This window comes from Clinocottus analis, unplaced genomic scaffold (genome assembly GCF_023055335.1).
Source record: "Clinocottus analis isolate CAN_PGR_092001 unplaced genomic scaffold, fCliAna1.0.p SCAF_9, whole genome shotgun sequence".
Lineage (NCBI taxonomy): Eukaryota > Metazoa > Chordata > Actinopteri > Perciformes > Cottidae > Clinocottus > Clinocottus analis.
In genome coordinates, this window is record NW_027176251.1 from 15151817 (window position 1) to 15171734 (window position 19918).

Sequence of the window (19918 nt, forward strand, 5' to 3'; positions counted from 1 at the left end):
AGTGCTCGGTTGAGCGATATCTCAGCATATTGGGCAATCAACAGAAACTGATTGGGCTCCTGGAATGGGTCAATCTAACCTAAACTTTAATCCTGTTATTCATAAATAAAAATAAAACAATCTTCCTGATTGTTCCCCCCCCCCCCTTTCCTGTTTTGCATCAATCCTGCCGTCCAGGTGTTTTTGAAAGTGACCGACCGGCGAGCGCCCGAAGTGGGACGACTTTGAGCGTCTCACGTTTGGATTGGTCGGAGGTTAAATTGAGCCTGATGCCGTGCTTCTGATTGCCCTTGGTGGCGTAAAGAGCAAACCCCGGCTAATATGAAATGGTTCGTCAATGCCAGATCAATGTGTACATCTTAAATGAACGCACGGCGGGCTACACAATCCATAACCGTGGGCAGGGTGGAGCAGCGCAGCACTGTATTCAGTGTCTGTTGCCTTTGACACATCTTTGGTGTCATGGGTGGTGCCACGGAGGCGCCTGAGAAACAGGCCAGTCACCATTCATATAGCTTTTATTACCAGTCTCTGGTTACGTGCCGTAACAACGCGGGGCATTTTATCAGCATTAACTTCACGGGTGTAGATATCCATCTGTCAATATGGCCATGCTCATATTAATGGGACGTCTGTGGGATTGCGTTGTTGCATCGTGTGTACGTGCACATAGTTGTGTGTGTGTGTGTGTGTGTGCCTGCGTGCATGTTTTTCCTATTAAGATTTCAAAAAGCTGATAAACAATAGGTGTGTATATATATATACGTAAGTCTTATCAGTGTGTTTCTGATTAAAATAATGCACTGCAGTGGGTTCAGATCAAAAGGTAAGTTCACTCATATCATAGAAAAAACGTCTTATCTCGCAGACCGAGCGGATCATTTTGGTTATATTTGGAAAGTTTTTGCTTCCACCTCAATACAGTGGTCCTCACTGAACAAATAATTTCACACGGCCCAATATGTCTTCCCAGAAACAATACTGTTACGCCATCCACTTTTATTCCACCTCCTCAGTTTCAGTATTAACTGCTCCATAAAAGAAGAGCGGTTTGTAGAAAGTTACGAGACAGGAATTGCAGGTATAAATACGTCTTTTGAAGGAACCACATGAACTTATTGTGCACTTGGGGACAAATAGGGCCGCCACTCACGATCATTTTCATTATCGATCAATCTCCCGATTGTACTTTTGAAGAATCAATTTAATCTTTTGGCTTATAAAATGTCAGAAAATAGTTTGAAATGCCCGTCTCCGTTTTAACAAAAGGAAAAAGCAGGAAATCACCATATTTGAGTGGCCGAAGAGAGCAATTCATGCATGAGAAATACCTTAAAGTCAATAATTCTTCTGGGCTTTCTCCCCTCAGAGTCAGCGGCAGAGATGGAAATCTCCAAACCTGGTCGAAAGAAACAAAAGCTGTCTCCGTTGCGAGACGCCACTGAAGAAATGATGTCTTTTTCTAAATTGTGTTTCCCATAGTCAACTCTTGTACGTTAACACATCCTACGACAATGGCCTATTTCCCTGTGGAGAGCCCAGTACCTTCACCAAATATCCGTCTAACCTTTCTGCGTATTTGCGTTGTTGTTGTGTCTACACTACTGTGCCGTGTGCATGTTCCAGTTAGCTGCACACTGTCTCGCACAGAGTCTGTGTGATGTTTTTTTGTGTGTGTGTGGGGGGGGGGGTTGGACTTGCGGAGCCTCTTCTGCTCCGCGCCCACTTCCTCTGCAGCGTGTCGCCGGCCTGTCGTCAGCAGAATGGATGGAGTCCGTCCCCCCCCCCAGTAAAAAACCTGGCCAGACACCGAGCGCTAACCCACTGGATAACAGATAGACGCAGACACCCCACTTCCCTTTTGGGGATTCGAAACGGGGCGTTCGGAGTCTGTCTGCGCATGTGTGTGTGTGTGTGTGTGTACGTGTGTGTAGGTGTGTGTGTTCCAAGAGCGATGGCGTGGTCGTTTGTAACCCTGGCACTCTGGTAGCACCTGCTGCCCAACCCAGGCAGCCTGTAATGATGCAGACTGATGATGTTAATAAGAAGAGGTGCCCCCCTCGGCTACGGAGCTCCGACAGGACACACTTATACACACGCGGGCGTACACAAACATACATGCACAAATATGCATGCATGCGCACCCTCAAAACGCCGGACGTACGTCGGAGCGTTTTTTCTCAACATCCTGTCATCACACGGCCCGCTGGCGCACGCCTACAGTACATCACCGCCACGAGTGTTCGGGAAAGCTTTTGGCGCGTTTCGAGGTGGGAGGCGGTCGAGCTGAGAAACACTGCCTCCCTATCTGTTCCCAGATACAGAAATAATAATGGAAATAAAAATGTGTTAGTGCGTGCGGTGAAAATCTTTCCGCTGGAAGGAAGAAAAGGGAATTATCACATATAGTGATGTCTTCATGCATGTAGCAATACTCTGTCTCTTTTTATTTAAGAGATAAACATCAGTAATTGGGGGTTGATGTACGGTTTGTGGGCTGCATTCGCTACAGGTACATATATACACCCTTTTAATCTGTGTGTGTGTGTGCGCGCGCCGTGGTTTCACAGGATTCAAATGTTTGTTCTCGAGAGCTTAATCTCTTCTCTCCGTCATGATGCCGCCGTGTAGTAAAAGCCGGCTGGAGCCCGGCGAGCACCGGTTGGTAGTTACTTTACCCCCCCCCACCCCTCCCGCCCCCCTCCGCGGTGCCTTATATTTTATTTTGCCTCACAATCCAAAAGAATTGATGGAGTCGCCGTGTTTATTCCGGCAATGTCAGCACAGAGAACGCACACACTTTCCTTCTCTCTCTCTCTCTCTCTCTCTCTCTCTCTCTCTCTCTCTCTCTCTCTCTCTCTCTCTCACGCGCGAGGTAAACATATTTTGCAGAAAAGCTGACGGAGAGCTTGTTTTAACAACCTCAAGGTCAGCAAGTCAAAGCCCACAGTCGTCACGCCAGCCTCGATGTATGTCGGTGGCCTCTCTGTGTGTGTGTGTGTGTGTGTGTGTGTGTGTGTGTGTGTGTGTGTTACAACAGTATGGCATCTCCATGGCAGATTTATAACTCACCGTGCACCTTCAATAATTCAATAACAGTGCCTGTGTCTCCTCCGCAGCTCTCAGTGTCATTATAGAACCGGGCTAAATGCCACCGGGCCGAGTCCTTCTCTCAGTCGGCACTGCAGAGCCCCGGCACTCTCACAATGTGTCCGCGCACACACACACACGCACACACACACACACACACACACTCTGCTGCCCCACTTTCCGTCAAGCTCCCGCAGCTTAGCAGGCTGCAAAGGTTTGCTAAAAGGCCCAACTATCTGTCGTCGTATCTGTTCATTTCCACCCACAATCTGGCCGTCTTCATCTCCTCCGTTCCTCCTCGACACATTCGCGGCGGCCGCGGTCACGTTCGACCCTGACGAGCGTCGAACGCCGTCGATTCCGCTGTTCCTTCACCTCTTTTCAATGGCCCGTCGATGCCTCCTCCCCTGCGGTGCGGGGCTGTTTTAACCCCGCGAACCTGTCCGCGAGCCCTGCTTAGCGGTGCTCTGGACATCCGTGACTCCACTGGCATTATGGAGCTCCTTCAATCTCTCCCATCGATCCAGCTCCCTTTCTGTTGCTATGTGCTTCAACCCCTCTCTGACCCATCCTCTACTGCCTTATAGTCCCGTCTAGTAATGTGCCCCTGTGCAATGCCCTCCCCGTGCCTGCTTGTGTGCGTGTGTGTGTGTGCGTGCATGTACGTGTGTGTTCGCCGCTGACCTGAGTGATGAGTGGTGACCCTCTGGCTGGCGCCTGGCGTCCTCCTCACTCCTATTGATTAGATCTGAGGTTTCATACAGTAGCCTCCTCACGTGACTGTCATTTACTGTCTCTCCTCTGTCTCCGACCTGTCTTGCCCACACACACACACACACACACACACACACACATTCAGTTGCTTATAAAGCTGGCGTGTAAGTGATGCGCTAATGAACGCGAAAAGAGGTCAAAGGACCAGATTCCATATTGCACGCATGCACACACACACAAGCATCCAGGAAAGCGACTTTAATTACCAGACAACAGATGCAGCATGCTAACTGCTTGTATAATTTAGCGTATAGCTACAGAGTGAGTCAGCAGCGTGAGTGAAGTGCGAGCGAAGGATCAGAGAGAAGGCGAGGATACAGCTGTCGATGTTAATATACGTCTCGGGGTTTGATCTGATTTGATGGAGTGCGATTCGCGAGACTTTCATTTCTCAACGTGCCAGGTCGTTTCCTGCCCTCGCAGCCGCTTGGTAAACAGCGTCCTCAGAAAAGCTAGACCTGTGTGTGTGTGTGTGTGTGTGTGTGTGTGTGTGCCTATTCCACTCAGTCTTTGCCACAGTAATGCTCAGGTTAAGTGTAGTTGCAGGCTATTATACATCATTAGGGTAAGTAAGGCTCAGGCAGCGCGGCAAGAGAAATGGACTCTTTCCGTTGCTTCATTCCTCACCGGCCATGGCTAAAATAGGACCTGACGTCACACACACACACACACACACATACACACACACATACACACGTGCTTGTACGGCGGCACAAACTGCTGCACGGAGCAAGCAGCCAGCCACTTATCCAGTCAGTCAGTCACAAATCAGTCTGTCAATCAGGTGGTTTATAGAGGCTAAAGTCTCCTGATGGCGGCTGGAAGTCAGTCCAGCGGGCCACTCTACTTCCACAGTGGAAATTGAAGCTTTCTTAATGGATAGATGTGAGTGTTTTATTGCGTTTTCACGTTTTATGATACATGTTAACACCAACCACACTGGAGTCAGCCGTCCAGTTTGATAGATGGGCTGCAATCTGTTTCCGTAATCACCGTAATTTGATGAGTAATGAATTTGACAATTTTTGTTGGTATGTTTTTTTGTATTTCTTTTGGTTTGAATCAAACCTTTTTCTTTGTGCCGAGAAAGGAAAACATTAAATCTCAATAATTTCACAGAATATGATTAAAAAAAATAAGTTGGCATCACCCTCCAAAAGTGCGTGCGGATCAAACTGCACAGCACGGAGAGAGCGACGGTGTTAAATAGCACCCGTGCTTAGTTTTTGGCCATCGTCAGGTAGAAACTGAAAGTGAAATGCCCTCTGGTATCTCTCTAGCGCTCTGTATTTCCAATGCAGAGGGGCGCAGTGGTGTCCTCTGCCCAGAGGATGGACCTCCAGCTGGGTTTAAAGTCACGGGCCGGCTGGGTGGCAGAGCCACAGGAACATAGAGGTGATAGATGAAGGAGGGCAGGAAAAAGACTAATTGTTCTCATTACAGAACAAATAAAAATCAATACCTCTCAAAGCGAGGGATAGGAAGAGGGGAGGGGGGGCTGGCAGTGGTCTTGAAGGGCACTGTAGTTATTGCATGGGAGTGGATTTTGCTGGAATTACAAGCGGTGGCGAAGGCTCAGTGGAACCGATCACATCTGAATGCTAATTCCGATAAAGGACAGTGAGATTAATAGATGTGGCGGTCCAGCGCTGGTCCTTCCCCCAATAAAGCGGTGGGGGTGTTTGAGATTGAAGTTTTAAATGCAATTAAATGAGAAAACACAAGGCAAAAAAGGGGAGATATTTCCCCAATTTTTTCAAATTAAAGCCGGAAATTTCATTACCAAGGGAGCATATTTTACACAGGCAATTACAAGGTTAATACATCTTCAACATCCCCCTTAAAGTCCTCATATATTTGTTCAGGGATTTTGTTCTTGTATTTTAGTTTAATTGGCTATGCAGAGGCGATGCAGAACACACAAACATACAAAGATACACACACACACACAGGCGCTGGAATGCAATACATTCCTATAGTTTAGTTTCTCCTCAACCAATCCCACAACATGTATCACCGTGACCAACGGCATCAACTTTTCCCGAAAGTTCAGCGACGAGCCCCGATGGGAAGTGTTGACTATGACGACCAGCCTGCAGAAATGTCCTCACAACTTCAAATGTCCTCCCAAAAAGTAGTGGAGAGCTGTCACAAGTCAGTCCTCACAAGTGTAGCCAGACCCAACTGCGTATCCACAACCACACACACACACACATACACACACACACACACACACACAGAATGTCTTCTTAGAGCTTCAGCAGCTAGCATATTGGCAGGTGTGTGTGTTTGTGTGTGTGTTTGGTTCACACACAGACAGTGGCTCTCTGACACAAATGACAGCATTGTGTGCATGTGATTCTGAATGTGTGCGTGTGTGTGTGTGTGTGTGTGTGAGACTATGTACTGTATGTTTGTGTGTGTATGTGGCAGCCTGCAGACTTAAAGAGCAGCTCTCACTCACATGTTGACTTTGACCTCAGGATGTTTGGTATTTGTTTCACCTACAAAGCCAGAGCATGGGAACAGGGCTCAGCCTGTGTACACGTTTCATCCATGGAAAAATCAATCAATCCATATTTATAAAAACAAAAACAAAAAAAAAGTTGTACAACCCACTTTTGCAGAAGTTTAAAAAGGAGCGACAACAAAGGCGTTTATGAATAAAATCCCCTCGCAAATACGAATGTGATAGTTTGCTCCTGAGTGAGTTTGTAGGAAAAGTGAGTTTTAACAAAAGGCTTAAAATACTTAACTGGTTTGCTCTGTAACACGTCGATGCCCATCTCCTCAGAGCTTCCCTCCCTGTCAGGTTGTTTTCCTCTGATTTAGCCTGTCTCACAGCCGTAGGGACACCGCACTGTATGATAGGAATTCAACAGTGAAGCAAATTGGCAGAGCCACAAAGGGCGGATCGACAGCGAGAAGACAAGCTGGGAAGGAGGCGGAGTGCAGAGGAGGCAGTGTGAAAGATGGAGAGGGAAGCGAGATGGAGATGATGATGGAGGGAGAGAGCGGGAGCGAGGCCGTGGTGGTTTATATAACATCTCCAGGATGGTCTTTGGCATGCATCAGGGGGCTGAGCCATCAATCACTCCATCTGTGTAAAATCACGAGCTGACTCCAATATTGCTAAATATTTATACTGTCACATACACACAGGCGCGTAGATGAAAAGAGTCATTCATTAGGGCCTTCTCAGGCCTGTCAGCCTGGAGATGGAGATTAGAGAAGCAACCTCCCACCGCGCCTGCCTCTCCTCTCACCGAGCGCCGCAGCCCTATATATAGAGCCATCAGGACGATAAATATCTCCACCGTGCCTCTGTTAAGTAAATACCCAGTAAATATGGCAGGGAGGATCGGAGACTAAGCCAAACAGACCTGTGTGTGCGTGTGTGTGTGTGTGTGTGTGTGTGTCGCATACGAGTGCGAGTCACTCAACAGGGAACAATAGGGACTTGTCGTGCGATATTCTGTGTAGGTACATATGCTGTACAGACGGCCAAAGCTTTGATTTGTTAAATGAAAAGATTATTTCATCTGATGATAAGCAAATGATATGCGAGATTCTCAGCAGAGCAGGGTTGTGTTACGCATTACGGGATCCAGTGTTTCGATAGCTCGACCCAGCTCGACCTCTGCAGTCTCCACTTCATGCGCCAGTGCGACGCTAAATGGCTGCAATACCCCCTGAACGTGTCGTAGTGAAATCGGTGTGTTGTTGTGTTGTTGCTATCAGTCTGTAGTTGCTTCACGGGGGGTTCCTCGGTTCTGGAGCATATTCACCGGTAGGAGGAAGAAAAGCTTTGCTGTTTGGCCACAGATTAAAGACGCTAAACACCGAGTTTAAGAGCATGAAAAAGAATGTCAACACACACGCAGACACACACAGAGACCTAATTCTCTGCGCTGGTAGACTTTACTTCACTATATCGCTACATAGCTGATGCATTTTTGCCGCAGTATCAATGCTCTTTTTCATGCATCTCATTGAGAACATTTAAGGCCGCAGCTAACAATTAGCATTCACAGTGTTGCACTCGTTTGGACACACAAATGTGCTAAATAGCACTGACGTAGTTTTGGATCGAAGCGCCGCCACGCTCCACACTCGGACAATCCCTGCTGTCGGATTGTTGATTTCAGGAAAGTTAGAGAAACTGTGCGACGCAGCCGCCCAAACACTGACATCAAGGTGAAGGGAGATGGGTTTTTCCAAAGATATTTGACCCTGCAACGGGCACTTCGTGAGGAGCGTGCTGATACCTTTATGTCCTCCAAAACCCGCGAGTAGAACAGCAGAGACTCCTCACAATGTGTTGGCCAGAACTAATGAATGTTGAGATTGAGTAGTTTGTTACTACAAATAGAGGCTGAAGCACTTGTTGTCAGTTGTTTTCGGGCTCCCACAGTCTCCCGTTTATCAAGTCAAACACCAGTGTGTTGGATCGGTTTAGAGAAAATACTGTATATCAAGATGTGTTGATCTATATTCAGTTTAACAATTGTTGTTCGTTGAATTTCTTTGGGTTTTGGATTGTTGGCTGGACAAACCAAACAATTTGAAGACGTGGTATCAAGTGTTTCTGGTCTCCAACCCCCAACTATAGAAAGCTTACCCTCCATAACTGATGGCTGTAGTCGGGCGTGAAGCATTAGGCCTCTCTTTGTGTCCCGGTCTTGGCCTCCTATACGGACATCTTCCACAGCAATCTGCTTCTGACTCTTTGTCTCGATGCTTCCCATTTTTTTTTTTTTTTTTTATCTTGAAACAAGCCGTTATGTTGTGATTATTCACTCCATTCCGCCTTGACGGACCTCAGATCAGTGCGCCGGCCAGGCCTTTGGAAACAAAAAGACATCCGCAACATCATCTTCACACTGTAATTATCAGAAGGGAGGGGGGCTTTTCATTTTGATTAGCAAAAAAGCTTTTATTCTTAAACTCACATCCATAATTAATCATTAAATCATGGTAGAGTGGGTGAGAGGAAAAGATAGGGGACACAGTGAAAAGCCATGGATGGGTGGATGGAGGGATGGAGCGGTGGAGAGAAAAGGGAAAAAGCACGTAATTATCTGCAGAAGTTCGACATCCCCAGTAAATCCACGGAGCCGTCTGACACGGCTAATTAAAGACGCAATCAAAGGTCCACCTCCAGAGATTTTGAGAGAGAGGGAGTGAGAGAGGAAGAAGGAAACAGGCTGAAGAGATGGAAAGAGGCCCTAATGGGGAGAAAGAGAGGAGAGGGAGGAGGGCGGGCGGGGGGGAATACGGGAAATACGAGTGTTGTGATCTTTGGTATTGTTTCATATGTCAACCGTCCCTCTTGGATTGGCAGATGAGGCTCCAGCACGCCCTCTCTCTCTCTCTCTCTCTCTCTCTCTCTCTCTCTCTCTCTCTCTCCCTCTCCTTCACCAGGCCATCACACTGTGATCATTTCTGACCTTCATCTGCAGTGCAAATAGCAGTGATTTACAGCATCGGGGGGGGGAAACAACCGGTCCTCCAACCAAGAAAACTAGTGCATTAGTCATTTCTGGTTCGTCATTTTTAAAGTTGAAGTGATGCGTCTTCTGATGCTGTTTCCTTTATTTCTGGGGCACGCGTATTCAGTGATGTAACGCGCAGTCATCAGGTGGTTTTTTTCCGGGCCTTTCAGCGTCAGACGCCCTCTTCGCCGGCAGCCCTGCTGAGGTTGATCAGGCGTCACTTTTGTGCAACTGCGGCGACCTCCCACACGTTCGCTCTTCTTTTATCCGTCGCCAAACCAGATGAATTTCCCAGCAGCCTCTGCGGCGCGCTAGGTGACGCTTGCCTTCCCCCGTGACGCGGAGCGGCACGGTCCTGCGAGAGGCGCCGCGTCCTGCACCGGCTCGCCACGCCTCGGTTCTTCCTCGCCGGCTTTGAAAATCCCCTCCATCTGGTCGTCCTGGAAGTGGTTGAACGCAGTTGGCTTATTTATTACTCCCAGGGAACAATTATTACACTCATGGATGCCATTACGTTTCCTAATCTTTAACTGAATCCGGTCTTAGTTCCTCAAAGTGGGTTTTTTTTCTGCGCGGCCCTTTCGTGATAAATCAGTGTTGCTGCGGGTTTCCTGCGAATTCCTTGTTAGTTTTCTGGGTTAATGAAATTAAAATAGCATTTCATTTGCTTTTTGAAGCAACATTTATACAGTTTTGCTGAAACTGTGACGTGTTCTCGCCGTGCTCTCACTAAGTCCATGGACACAAAGAGACACAAACGCTACTCAAAGGATGAAAAGTGAAGGTGGAGTGGAATGGTTTCCCCGATGATTGTGTTTTTTTTTATTTGCTTCCCCTTTAACCTCTCTCTCTCTCTCTCTCTCTCTCTCTCTCTCTCTCTCTCTCTCTCTCTCTCTCTCTCTCTCTCCCCTCCCTCCCCCTCCCTGGGGGCTGAGACCCAGTGGACATGGGGTAGATAGAGTTAGTGTGGACCAGATTATACTCATTCTGGGTCATCCTCAGTCAGCAGAAAAAGAGCTGAGAGCAGGACACTGACCTGTGTTCCCTCTGACCACTAAGTGTGTGTGTGTGTGTGTGCGTGTGTGTGTGTGTGTGTGTGTGTGTGTGTGTGTGTGTGTGTGTGTGTGTGTGTGTACACTTCTCACCTTTTTGAGTCCTTCCCAGCTCAATCCATAGAATACCACAATATGTTTCATTGTCCAGGGGTTTGGGTGAAAAGAGACGCTCTCTCTGTTTTACATGGTTTTTATATGTTCATGCTCTGTGTTCATCATCATTTTTTTTTTCTCTTGTGCCAGTGGTTCAGATTTATTTGAAGAATATTTTAAATCCACCCCGGTATATTGTTTCCTGTATCTGTTCCGCGCAAGAATTATATTTGTCACCAGCGCTTCAGTTTAGCGCCACGTCCGTGTTCATCCACTAGCAGCCTTGTTTATTTCCACGCCAAGTAGCGCTTTCCTGTTTCTCTGAACAAAAATCTCGCTGTTCATAATTCATCTCTGTTGTGATTACTGTCAGTTGAAACATGCCGTCGGCACGTGTTACTTTCCACATGTTTTCGGTCAGTTCTTTGTCTCTCTTTCTGTGTGCGTTCGTTGCAGCTGGTGCAGCAGGAACGTCTCCAAATGGTGGCTGGCGCTCGCACATGATGACGCGTCAGTCTCGACAGCGTCATTTTATCCTCTCAGAACGGGCTTGTTTCCGTGACCCTGCCAGAGCGAAAAACCCGTCTAATAATAGCGGACGACTCGAAACAAAGACGGCAAAGAGACTTTAAACAATAGAAAAGATTTCAGGAAGCACAAAAGAAAAATACCAGGCGCATAACTTCCTGCGTGTCAGGTGATTCATGCTCCATGAACGCGTTTCACAGACTAAACATCGACTACGTCAGCTGACAACGGATAATAACGACACGGATTATGCAAAAGACGTTCACTCCTTTCCTGAACTTCCAACCGAAGTCAATGGCGCGTTCAAATTGGCCTCCGGAGTCACCGTGTCGGTGCGGCGGCCCAGAAGGCCCTCTGTCAGTCTGTGCCCTCATTCTCTTCTGTGTATTCGTCCTTGGGGTGTGTGTTCGGTGCGTCTCCATCTCTCTCCCTGCCCAGTCCACCCGGTGTCAATCTGGCTGCTGTATAATTGGTTGTTTTTTGGTCGGCCGGCCTGTCCTCCCTGGCGTTGATGCATGGCGTTTGTAAAGGTGACAGTAGTGGCTGTCCCTACCAGACAAAGTAGAGCCATCACTAGCCAGACCTCAGCTGACCTGCTAGTTTGTGCACACACACACACACACAGGCAGTCACACACTAACACACACGCGCGCACACGCATAGGAAACACACGCAGCTTTGCCTGAGGCCTCACAGGGGAGGAGAGGCAGGTAAGGTCGTCGACCAAAGAACATCCGAAAACACACTCGCACACATATGAAAGTGAATAAAGACGTATTGATGCGTGTCTTTTTTTAGGATGCAAAGAGATCGAACACATGTGCAATCACTAAATACTTAAGAAGCATCTTTACGTGCTGTATACATACAGTGTAACTCACGGTCTAAATGTAATATGTAAAGAAATACTAGTATTCACATGAACATTTATACTCTGACGTACTGTATTGTATTACTATACACACATATCCTGCACTAATATGTAAAGATATTCACATAAATGTAGTGGGAATAATTAAATACATCACATAATAACACACTGACGGAGGCAGCACGCACAAATAAAATACATAAAAGAAGGAGTAAAAAGTGTGTTTATGCAGCTCTTAAAATAATTAGAATATGCAAGTGAACGATGCATCGAAAACAACACAAAGTAGAAAAATACAGGAATCAGATTATAAAAACATTAATGAAACAAATAAATCTACAGACATTAAAATCCAGACATCACTATTAACACTCCGAAACACACACACACACACACACACAGACACACACTCTCGTATGCAGGCTTCCCCCAGTGACCTGGATACACCCAGAACTGACACTTTATCTACTTAGCGGTGTCACCTTCAAAAGCATGCACCCGTGACACACACACACACACACACACACACACACACACTCTCTGTCTGTAAAACATCCTCCCACAAATAAGAGCTGTATGTGTGTCAGGTCTCGGGGTCTCCATCGTGCTCTTTTTAAGGCACAGGCTTCATATCTATAATTGAAGGTAATCGGCTGGTAAAAGGATTGTAAAGGCGTCCGTGCTGTAGTTGAGGATTGATCATAAGCTCCGGCTCTTTCATGGTCCTGCCATTGACCTTGTAATTGATTTGGAGAGCGTATTTCTTTTTCTCCTCCACTCTGTTACGCTGCGATGTGGCACATTTGACTCGGCCCGCTCCGAGTGTCTACCCGGGATTGATTCCTTTTGTTTTCCACGTTTGCGTGCGCCTCTTCTTTCGACGACCAATCGGGATGCGGTGTGCGTGGTACACGCGGCTTGAGGTTGGCTTCCAGGATTACATCCAGTGCAGTGTCCTCACAAGTATAACAACATGTGTGTGTGTGTGTGTGTGTGTGTGTGTGTGTGCCTGATCACATGTGCATGTGAGCTTTGCGTTTGCAGCGGGCTGACCTGTGTTACTGCCAGCGTAATTGATTGCGTGTGTGCCGGTGTCTCGGTGTTAAGGTTAATTTCTCTAACTGCTGGTAAGTGCTGTCTGACCGCTCCCCTGGCGGCCTCTCCGAGCTGAAGTAATGCCACTTAGAGGCCCCGGGCCCCCGCCGCCGGCCATCCCATTGATCCGCTGATCAATACCTGCATCTGTACCGTACACCGAGCAGAGGAAGCTCCCCTGCGCTGACCTGACGCGAACACACCGGCTGATGTAAGGCGAGCTGTCGCACCACACACACACACACACACACACACGCACACGGGGAGCAGCTCCGCGGCCGTAAAGAGGTTCCTGAGGGCCTTCAGCTTCAGTTTCAGCATCGTTTCATTCATTACAGGAGTTATCTCATTCTGATCGCCGTTGCGGCTCCACGCAGAGCAGACAGCAGTCTGCTCCCCAGACAGGACAAAGCGGAATATATTTATTTTTGCAAAACGCAGAGCGCAGCTACACCATTTGGCTTTTTATCCTCCGTCATTTGTCGTCCTTTTTATTGACGCGTATCTCTCCGTCCCGAAGAGAAGAATGCACCGGCATCCACATACGTCTGCACGGTGTCTGAATCTGGATTTGTACTCATTGAGTTCATACTATTTAAGTCAAATTCCCACAATATATACTTTGAGCTCTGTCACTCATTTCCGTTTTTAATTGAAGACCGTCCCGCCATCTGTGAATCCAAATGGCCTCCCCGGCCGTCTCCGCATCCTTTTCCTCCTCCTGTTGTTTTATTCCTCTCAGGGAGCCTCCATCTTGTTTGAGATCACAGCCAATAAAGCAGCCCGCCTCCCCCCTCCGCCTCCCCCTCTCATCCTCTCGCCTACTTCCTGTTAAAGGGATCAGTCAGTCAGAACACTCAAAACACATATTAAACAGGCATCAGCCTCTCGCCGGGGCCAAATCACGCTGTTCAAATGTTGTTCTTCCACCGGGAGCGCAGGACAACCGAAGAGATGGGATCTGCAACATTAACTTGATTCACGGCCGCGGCGACTGAGTGACACTCCATAAACCTCAGCGGGCCGCCGCCGGGTCCCGCCGACAGCGCCCCGCGGCTAATGTGACACACACTAGCAACGCGCGCAGCCTTATCACCACCCACAGCCCCACGCACACATTTCTAGGAGCGGATGCACGCCGGGACCGGCAGGCACATACAAATAGGTCTAGTAGCACACATTGTGCTGACACACACACACACACACACACACACACCAGTAAAGCCTGACCTTAACATCCCACCCACACATATGGACACACACACACATGCGGCGGTGCATCAGATGAATGCGTACATACGTTAACAACTATTCGGCACAAATCGGCGAAAACAATGTTTATCCCAGCTGAACATGCACATACAGTCAGGAGTTCATTCACTAACATGCACACACACACACACACACACACACACACACACACACACACACATACATACACATAATATATATAAACAGTGTTCATGGTAATGCAGCAGAAACGGCACCACCATTGAGTTATTGTCCTCCACTGCCGACCTCTCAGCGGGTCGGCGAGGCAGTTAGCGTCGACGCTGTCGCTCTGCGTAAACGCTAACTCGGACGGTGCCGACTCCCCGCCCCCACACACACACACACACACACACGCACACACACACGTACACCAACTACCGTGCTTGTTCCTAGAGACGCAAAAAATGCAAATTGAGGGTTACCACACAGACTTGTTGCCCGTGAGTTTCTTTTGTTCCTTTAGCTTGTCCCGCAAAGGGCTGGTCGTTTCCTGGAACGACGTGCACGGGAACGGAGAGCTGTGCGGCAGGTGTGTGGAGGGCCGAGTGGAGCGAGTGACACAGTGAGGCTCCACAGGACGAATCCCACAGGCCCAACCGAAGTCTTGCAGGTCGCTTGAAGCGATAATGCAGAAATGTCCCTCCTCTCGGGTCCGATGGCCCTGTTTTCCTTAAAACGCCACTAAAAGGAGCTTGTCGTAACCGCTCTGGCCAGGCCTCATCGTGAGTGGGTGAAAAGAGCTTTAACCTCGGAAGGAAATCACCCCCGTCCGTCTGCGCAGAACTGTGTGAGGGGAGATCTTGAGATGTCTTTTGTCCGGTATTCTTTCTGTTTCCGCTGCTCCCTAAAATAAACCTGGCAGTTGTCGACAGGTGTGGGCGTACGTGTGCCGGTGTCATTAAAATAACAAGTTCTCATCTCCTCGCTTTGAGGAGGGCGACGTTTCTTTTTTAATTTATCATGCTGTATGCGAAAGCGTGAACGTTATTAGCACCGGAAAGATTTATAGACGGCATAAGAAATCTTTTGCCGCTCTTCTCCTCTGATATTGTCCAAATTAAGCAATAAAACAAGAACCAGAGTGTATCTTCACAGCCTAAAAGAAGCCTCTAGAAAAAGGTGTTTCATTGATAATCTAAACGCTCTAAAATGGACTTCTTTGCCGAATCTGAGCGCTGACACACAACTCCTGCAGCCATTAAGAAGAATATGCGTGTATCCTAACGCGCGCTCTTCATCATCGTTCCCTCCAGCGCTTCTCGCACACGCTGCTCTGCTGCGAGGCAGGAAAAAGAGGCAGGACCAGTCGCTGCCGCTTTCCCCAATAAGAGCGCGGAGGAAAGCTCCCACACGTGTGTGTGGAGCCCTGGTGGGTCAGACTCTGTTTGCAGCGCAGCTCAGTCTTTCCGATCACATTGTCAACCCTGAGAGTGCAGGACATTAAATGTCAGGGGGAGATAGGTATATCAATGATTGATGAGTTTCTTCCGGTTATGTACTGTGAGATCTGTGTGATCTCTGATGCCCTGGAGGTGGGGGGAAGCTTGCACCACCGAAATGTCAACTTTTCAGGAAATTAGATAAAAGCAACAAAAGTTCTTTTGTTGTTTCCAAATAGTTTGATGTTTTGAAGTCAGGCTTTGATATATGTGTGCGTTTGTGTGCGTGTGTGCGTGTGCATGTGTGTGTGTGCTACAATAAGTTCATTTGGGCACGGAAGCCCAGGCGTGAACACAGTCCCCTCTTCACTGTCTCAAATTCCCATTTTCTGCATAGATTAGCCGACAAATGTCTGAGCCAGGCGCTGTTTAGACAATGGCATTTCTAACACTGTTCCCGTCACCTTGGAAACGCCATGGCAACCTGTGATCGGAGAGGGCACAGTGTGGCTCAATTAGCACCAGCCGTGTCTCACCACGCTCCTCCGCCAGCCTAATATCTCCATATTCTGTCTCCTTTCATGCATTAAGTGACACAAATATGTGAAGTGTCGCATCACCTTTTATATCAACTTCCTCGTGGCTTTTTCTCTCTTCCCCCCCCGTCTTTTGTCACAGTAATGGATGCATGGACACAATAAGTTCAACAGTTGTTACAGAACTTTAAGAAAGAGGATGGATTTAAACATATGTGCAGTTATTGCCACGTCGGTTTTGTTTTGTGGTCTTTTGGGTATGATTATTTTCCTTTGATGTTCTCTTTTGGACAAAACATCCCTCATTTTAGCTCCAATGGTCTCTTTTTCTGATACTTATCACACATGACGTGATAAAAAGGAATATTTCAAATGCTTTAAGACCCTCGCCTTTCTACTCGGCTTTAGTTTAAGTTTCATCCGTCCTGAAATGCAAACAAGAAAAAAATGCAAGATGTGATGTCAAATGTGTGCCTGTTTTTCCCCAGGTATCGTGTCCAAGTCCTTCGAGTGCCGCCTGAAGGGTCAGGGCGCCACGTTCGTGGAATCGGAGGCCGTGGAATCCCCTGTGCACACTAAGGACCTATCGGAGATGTCCATCCACGACGAGCCGGTCCAGCAGGTCATCATCATCCAGGGCTACAGCGACGGGGAGGTGACCATCGACCAGGCCCTGGAAGAGTCGGCCGCCGCCACCTTGCAGACGCTGGCCATGGCCGGCCAGGTGGCGGAGGTGCTCCACATCACAGAGGACGGGCAGTTCATCGCCTCGGGCAGGGAGGTGGCGTCCGCGGGGGCCCACCTGGCCGGAGGCAGCACCCAGTACGTGGTGCTGGAGTCGGGGGAGGCCCGGAAAGAGCTGCGGGCCATGGCCAGAGCAGGGGTCGCGGGACAAGGTCAAATGATCTCGGAGTCGTCCACAGCTCTGGACGCCCTGCTCAACGCCGTCAGCGAAATGGGCCATCACGAGGAGAGGCGGGGGGAGGCGGCCGCGGCCCACGAGGTCCTGAGCCCCGAGATGGCCGAGGCCGCGCGGGCCGCGGCGCCCCCGCCGCCGCCGGCGGCGGCGGAAGTGAAGCGGGAGCAGGACGAGATGCAGGTCATGCAGGACGCCGCCCGGGAGGGGATGCGGGAGGGGATGCAGGAGGTGCTGCAGCTCGCCGCGTCCCAGATGATGAAGGAGGGCCTCACCCAGGTCATCGTCAACGATGAAGGAACGCACTACATCGTCACGGAGCTGGACAACTGCACCTTGCAGGTGGAGGGGGGCGTGTACGGGGAGGCAGGGGCAGGTGACGGGGAGGCGCAGCAGGCGGAGCCGCAGGCTGGAGAAGAGATGGTGGTCTACCTGGACGGGACCCCTCACAATATAGTTCTGGAAGGGTAGCGGAGAGAGAGAGAGAGAGAGAGAGAGAGAGAGAGAGAGAGAGAGAGAGAGAGAGAGAGAGACGCACACTCGTTGTTTCATCTCTGTTGTCCTTCCTGTTGAAGCCGACACGTTTAGTTTTGACATGTTTCTATGTTTTTGCCTCGTTGGCTGCGTTCTCCTCGGCTACGCTAAACTCAGGTCAAGCTTCGTTTATCCAGAGGGACGCTGGTGGGAACTGGTTTCGGTGCTAAGTGAGTTCACTTGCAATCCTCACGTCCACCAAGACGACATGAACCACTTGATTAAGGCCATGCAGCTTCAGGAAATGAATACGTTTCCTCCTGAAATTCATTTTTGGAAAATGCATCTTATATTCCTAGTCGTTATAAAGGAAAATATGGGTTCTGCTTTTTTGCTGTTTTCTTTGATATCTTTGTTTAATATTACCTTAAGTTTTGTTTGTTAGATCTTTGACAATGACACAGTGGTTGATTCATTTCTGTCTATTTACTTTTTTTCCCATATTTTGTGGAGTTAGTATGTTACCAGTTATGAAATAACCTTTTGGACGGAAAAAACAACAACCTCCAAAACAGATCTTACAGATGATTTATATGTAATAAAATAGAGTTGATAATTATATATCAGTGGCTTGTAAGTTCAGCTTTGAGGGCAACCTCTCTAAACCATTAATGCAATTTCATTTCTGACAATAAAGATTGAATCTAATTTTTAACAGCCGTGTCCAGATTCATTTTCATAGCCGTATTTGCTGTTAATTGTCAATATTGCCATTACATGTACAGCAGAGCGCATATCCTCCATATCATACAAGCAACATACATGCATCAGCTGATGGCTCCCATCATGCCTGCTGATCACTAACACAGTCATCATCATCACCATTATCATTATCGTCATCATGATCACCATCATCCCTAATCGTCATCCTCTCTCCCCCCATCAGGCCCATTCTGTTCATTGCATACAACACACTCCCCCTCCTCCTCCTCCTCTTCCTCCTCCTCCAGCAGTATTCAGCACTGGAGGGAGAATCAATATTCATTTAGGCCTTCCACACAGGCCTGGTTTCTGATGGAGTGAGTGGGAGAGCAGTATGACGGCTGAAAAAACACAATGGCCAACCCGCTGAAAGCGGAGAGACAAAGCACTCGCACACGCAGAGGGCATCAAAAGATCATCCCTTTAACACGCGCGCATGCACCGCGCACGCCGAGCGAGAAGGCGGGCTCTGAGAGAAAGTGGGCAGGGGGGGAAAAAAAAAACCAAAAAAAAAACCCCAGAGGATTACAGATGGATGTTTGAGAGAGGTGAGGCCGGAGAGGAGAAGAAAGAGCGGTGAAATCCACAAGCGCGCCGCCAGAAGAGAGCCTGTAATTTCACATAACACCTGTCTGCCTATCAGCCGACAGTCTTTGTCTCCTGCTCTCAGCCCAGCGTTGCATTTATACACTCACAGTCTTTTCATGTTCCTTCTTCTTCTTCTTCTTCTTCTTCTTCTTCTTCTTCTTCTTCTTCTTCTTCTTCTTCTCCCGCTCATGGTGTGAGCATCCAGATGCGCCCGTGAGCGGCAGCTCCAGTTTGTTAACCGTCACTCGGTGGTGGAAGATGCAACTGTAACATTGTCTGTTTGGGAAAGTGGCTAAATAACCACGTGCTCTCTTCACATCCAATATCCAAATATGGAAAGCTGTGTGTGTATGTGTGTGTGTGTGTGGTGTGGAGAAGGTAAGTATTAAATTGTCCATGTGACCTGAATTTGTGTTTCATAAGCGACTGCAATCTTCAAGTCGGTGCTTTCCAAGAGGTCGGAAAATGTAAGAAAAAAGTAGTCGGAGAAAAATCTAAAAAAAGAGAGAGACTATTTTTGTCCTGTCACCCTCCATTCCTTTATGAATATCCACAGATTAGCTGTGATGCACATGACAATGCGAGGGACCTGCGCTAAGCAGAGGTCGTGACCTCCACTAACAATCATCAGTCCACTGTGTGCGTGTGTGTTGGTGTTTCTGCTCTCAATAGGAATGTCCATCTGCGCCCGCACATTATCCGACATGTCTGGCTGAGTGACTGTGTACTGTGTTGCGCGCATCTCCACCCTCCTTTCTGTGCGTCCCTAATCAGGGCTGGATGGCTCATTATTAACTGCAGCAGGCCGCTCCTGTGACATGGAAGAGAGAGAAATTAGCAGCTGTCACCCAGTGATGAGTTCATTTCCTGACAGGCCTCTGCTCTGAAGAGTCCTGCTGCAGCGGACCAGAAGGCTGATGGAAACCTGCTGCTGATGCTTAATTGGAGAGCCGGAAAAGGGCAGGAGGAGGGGGAGGGGTGCGCTTGGAT

At 48.4% G+C, this 19918-nt stretch overlaps 1 protein-coding gene across 1 annotated transcript in view; it reads left to right on the forward strand.

Moving 5' to 3' along the window:
- The window catches only part of znf407 (zinc finger protein 407), a 134890-nt gene extending 116597 nt beyond the window's left edge, over positions 1-18293 (forward strand). Inside the window, exon 11 of the mRNA XM_068570769.1 lies at positions 16677-18293. Coding sequence (XP_068426870.1) covers positions 16677-17575 — 899 coding nt within the window. The 3' untranslated portion in view covers positions 17576-18293. The remainder of the gene's footprint in view (positions 1-16676) is intronic.
- Positions 18294-19918: the final 1625 nt, after the last annotated feature.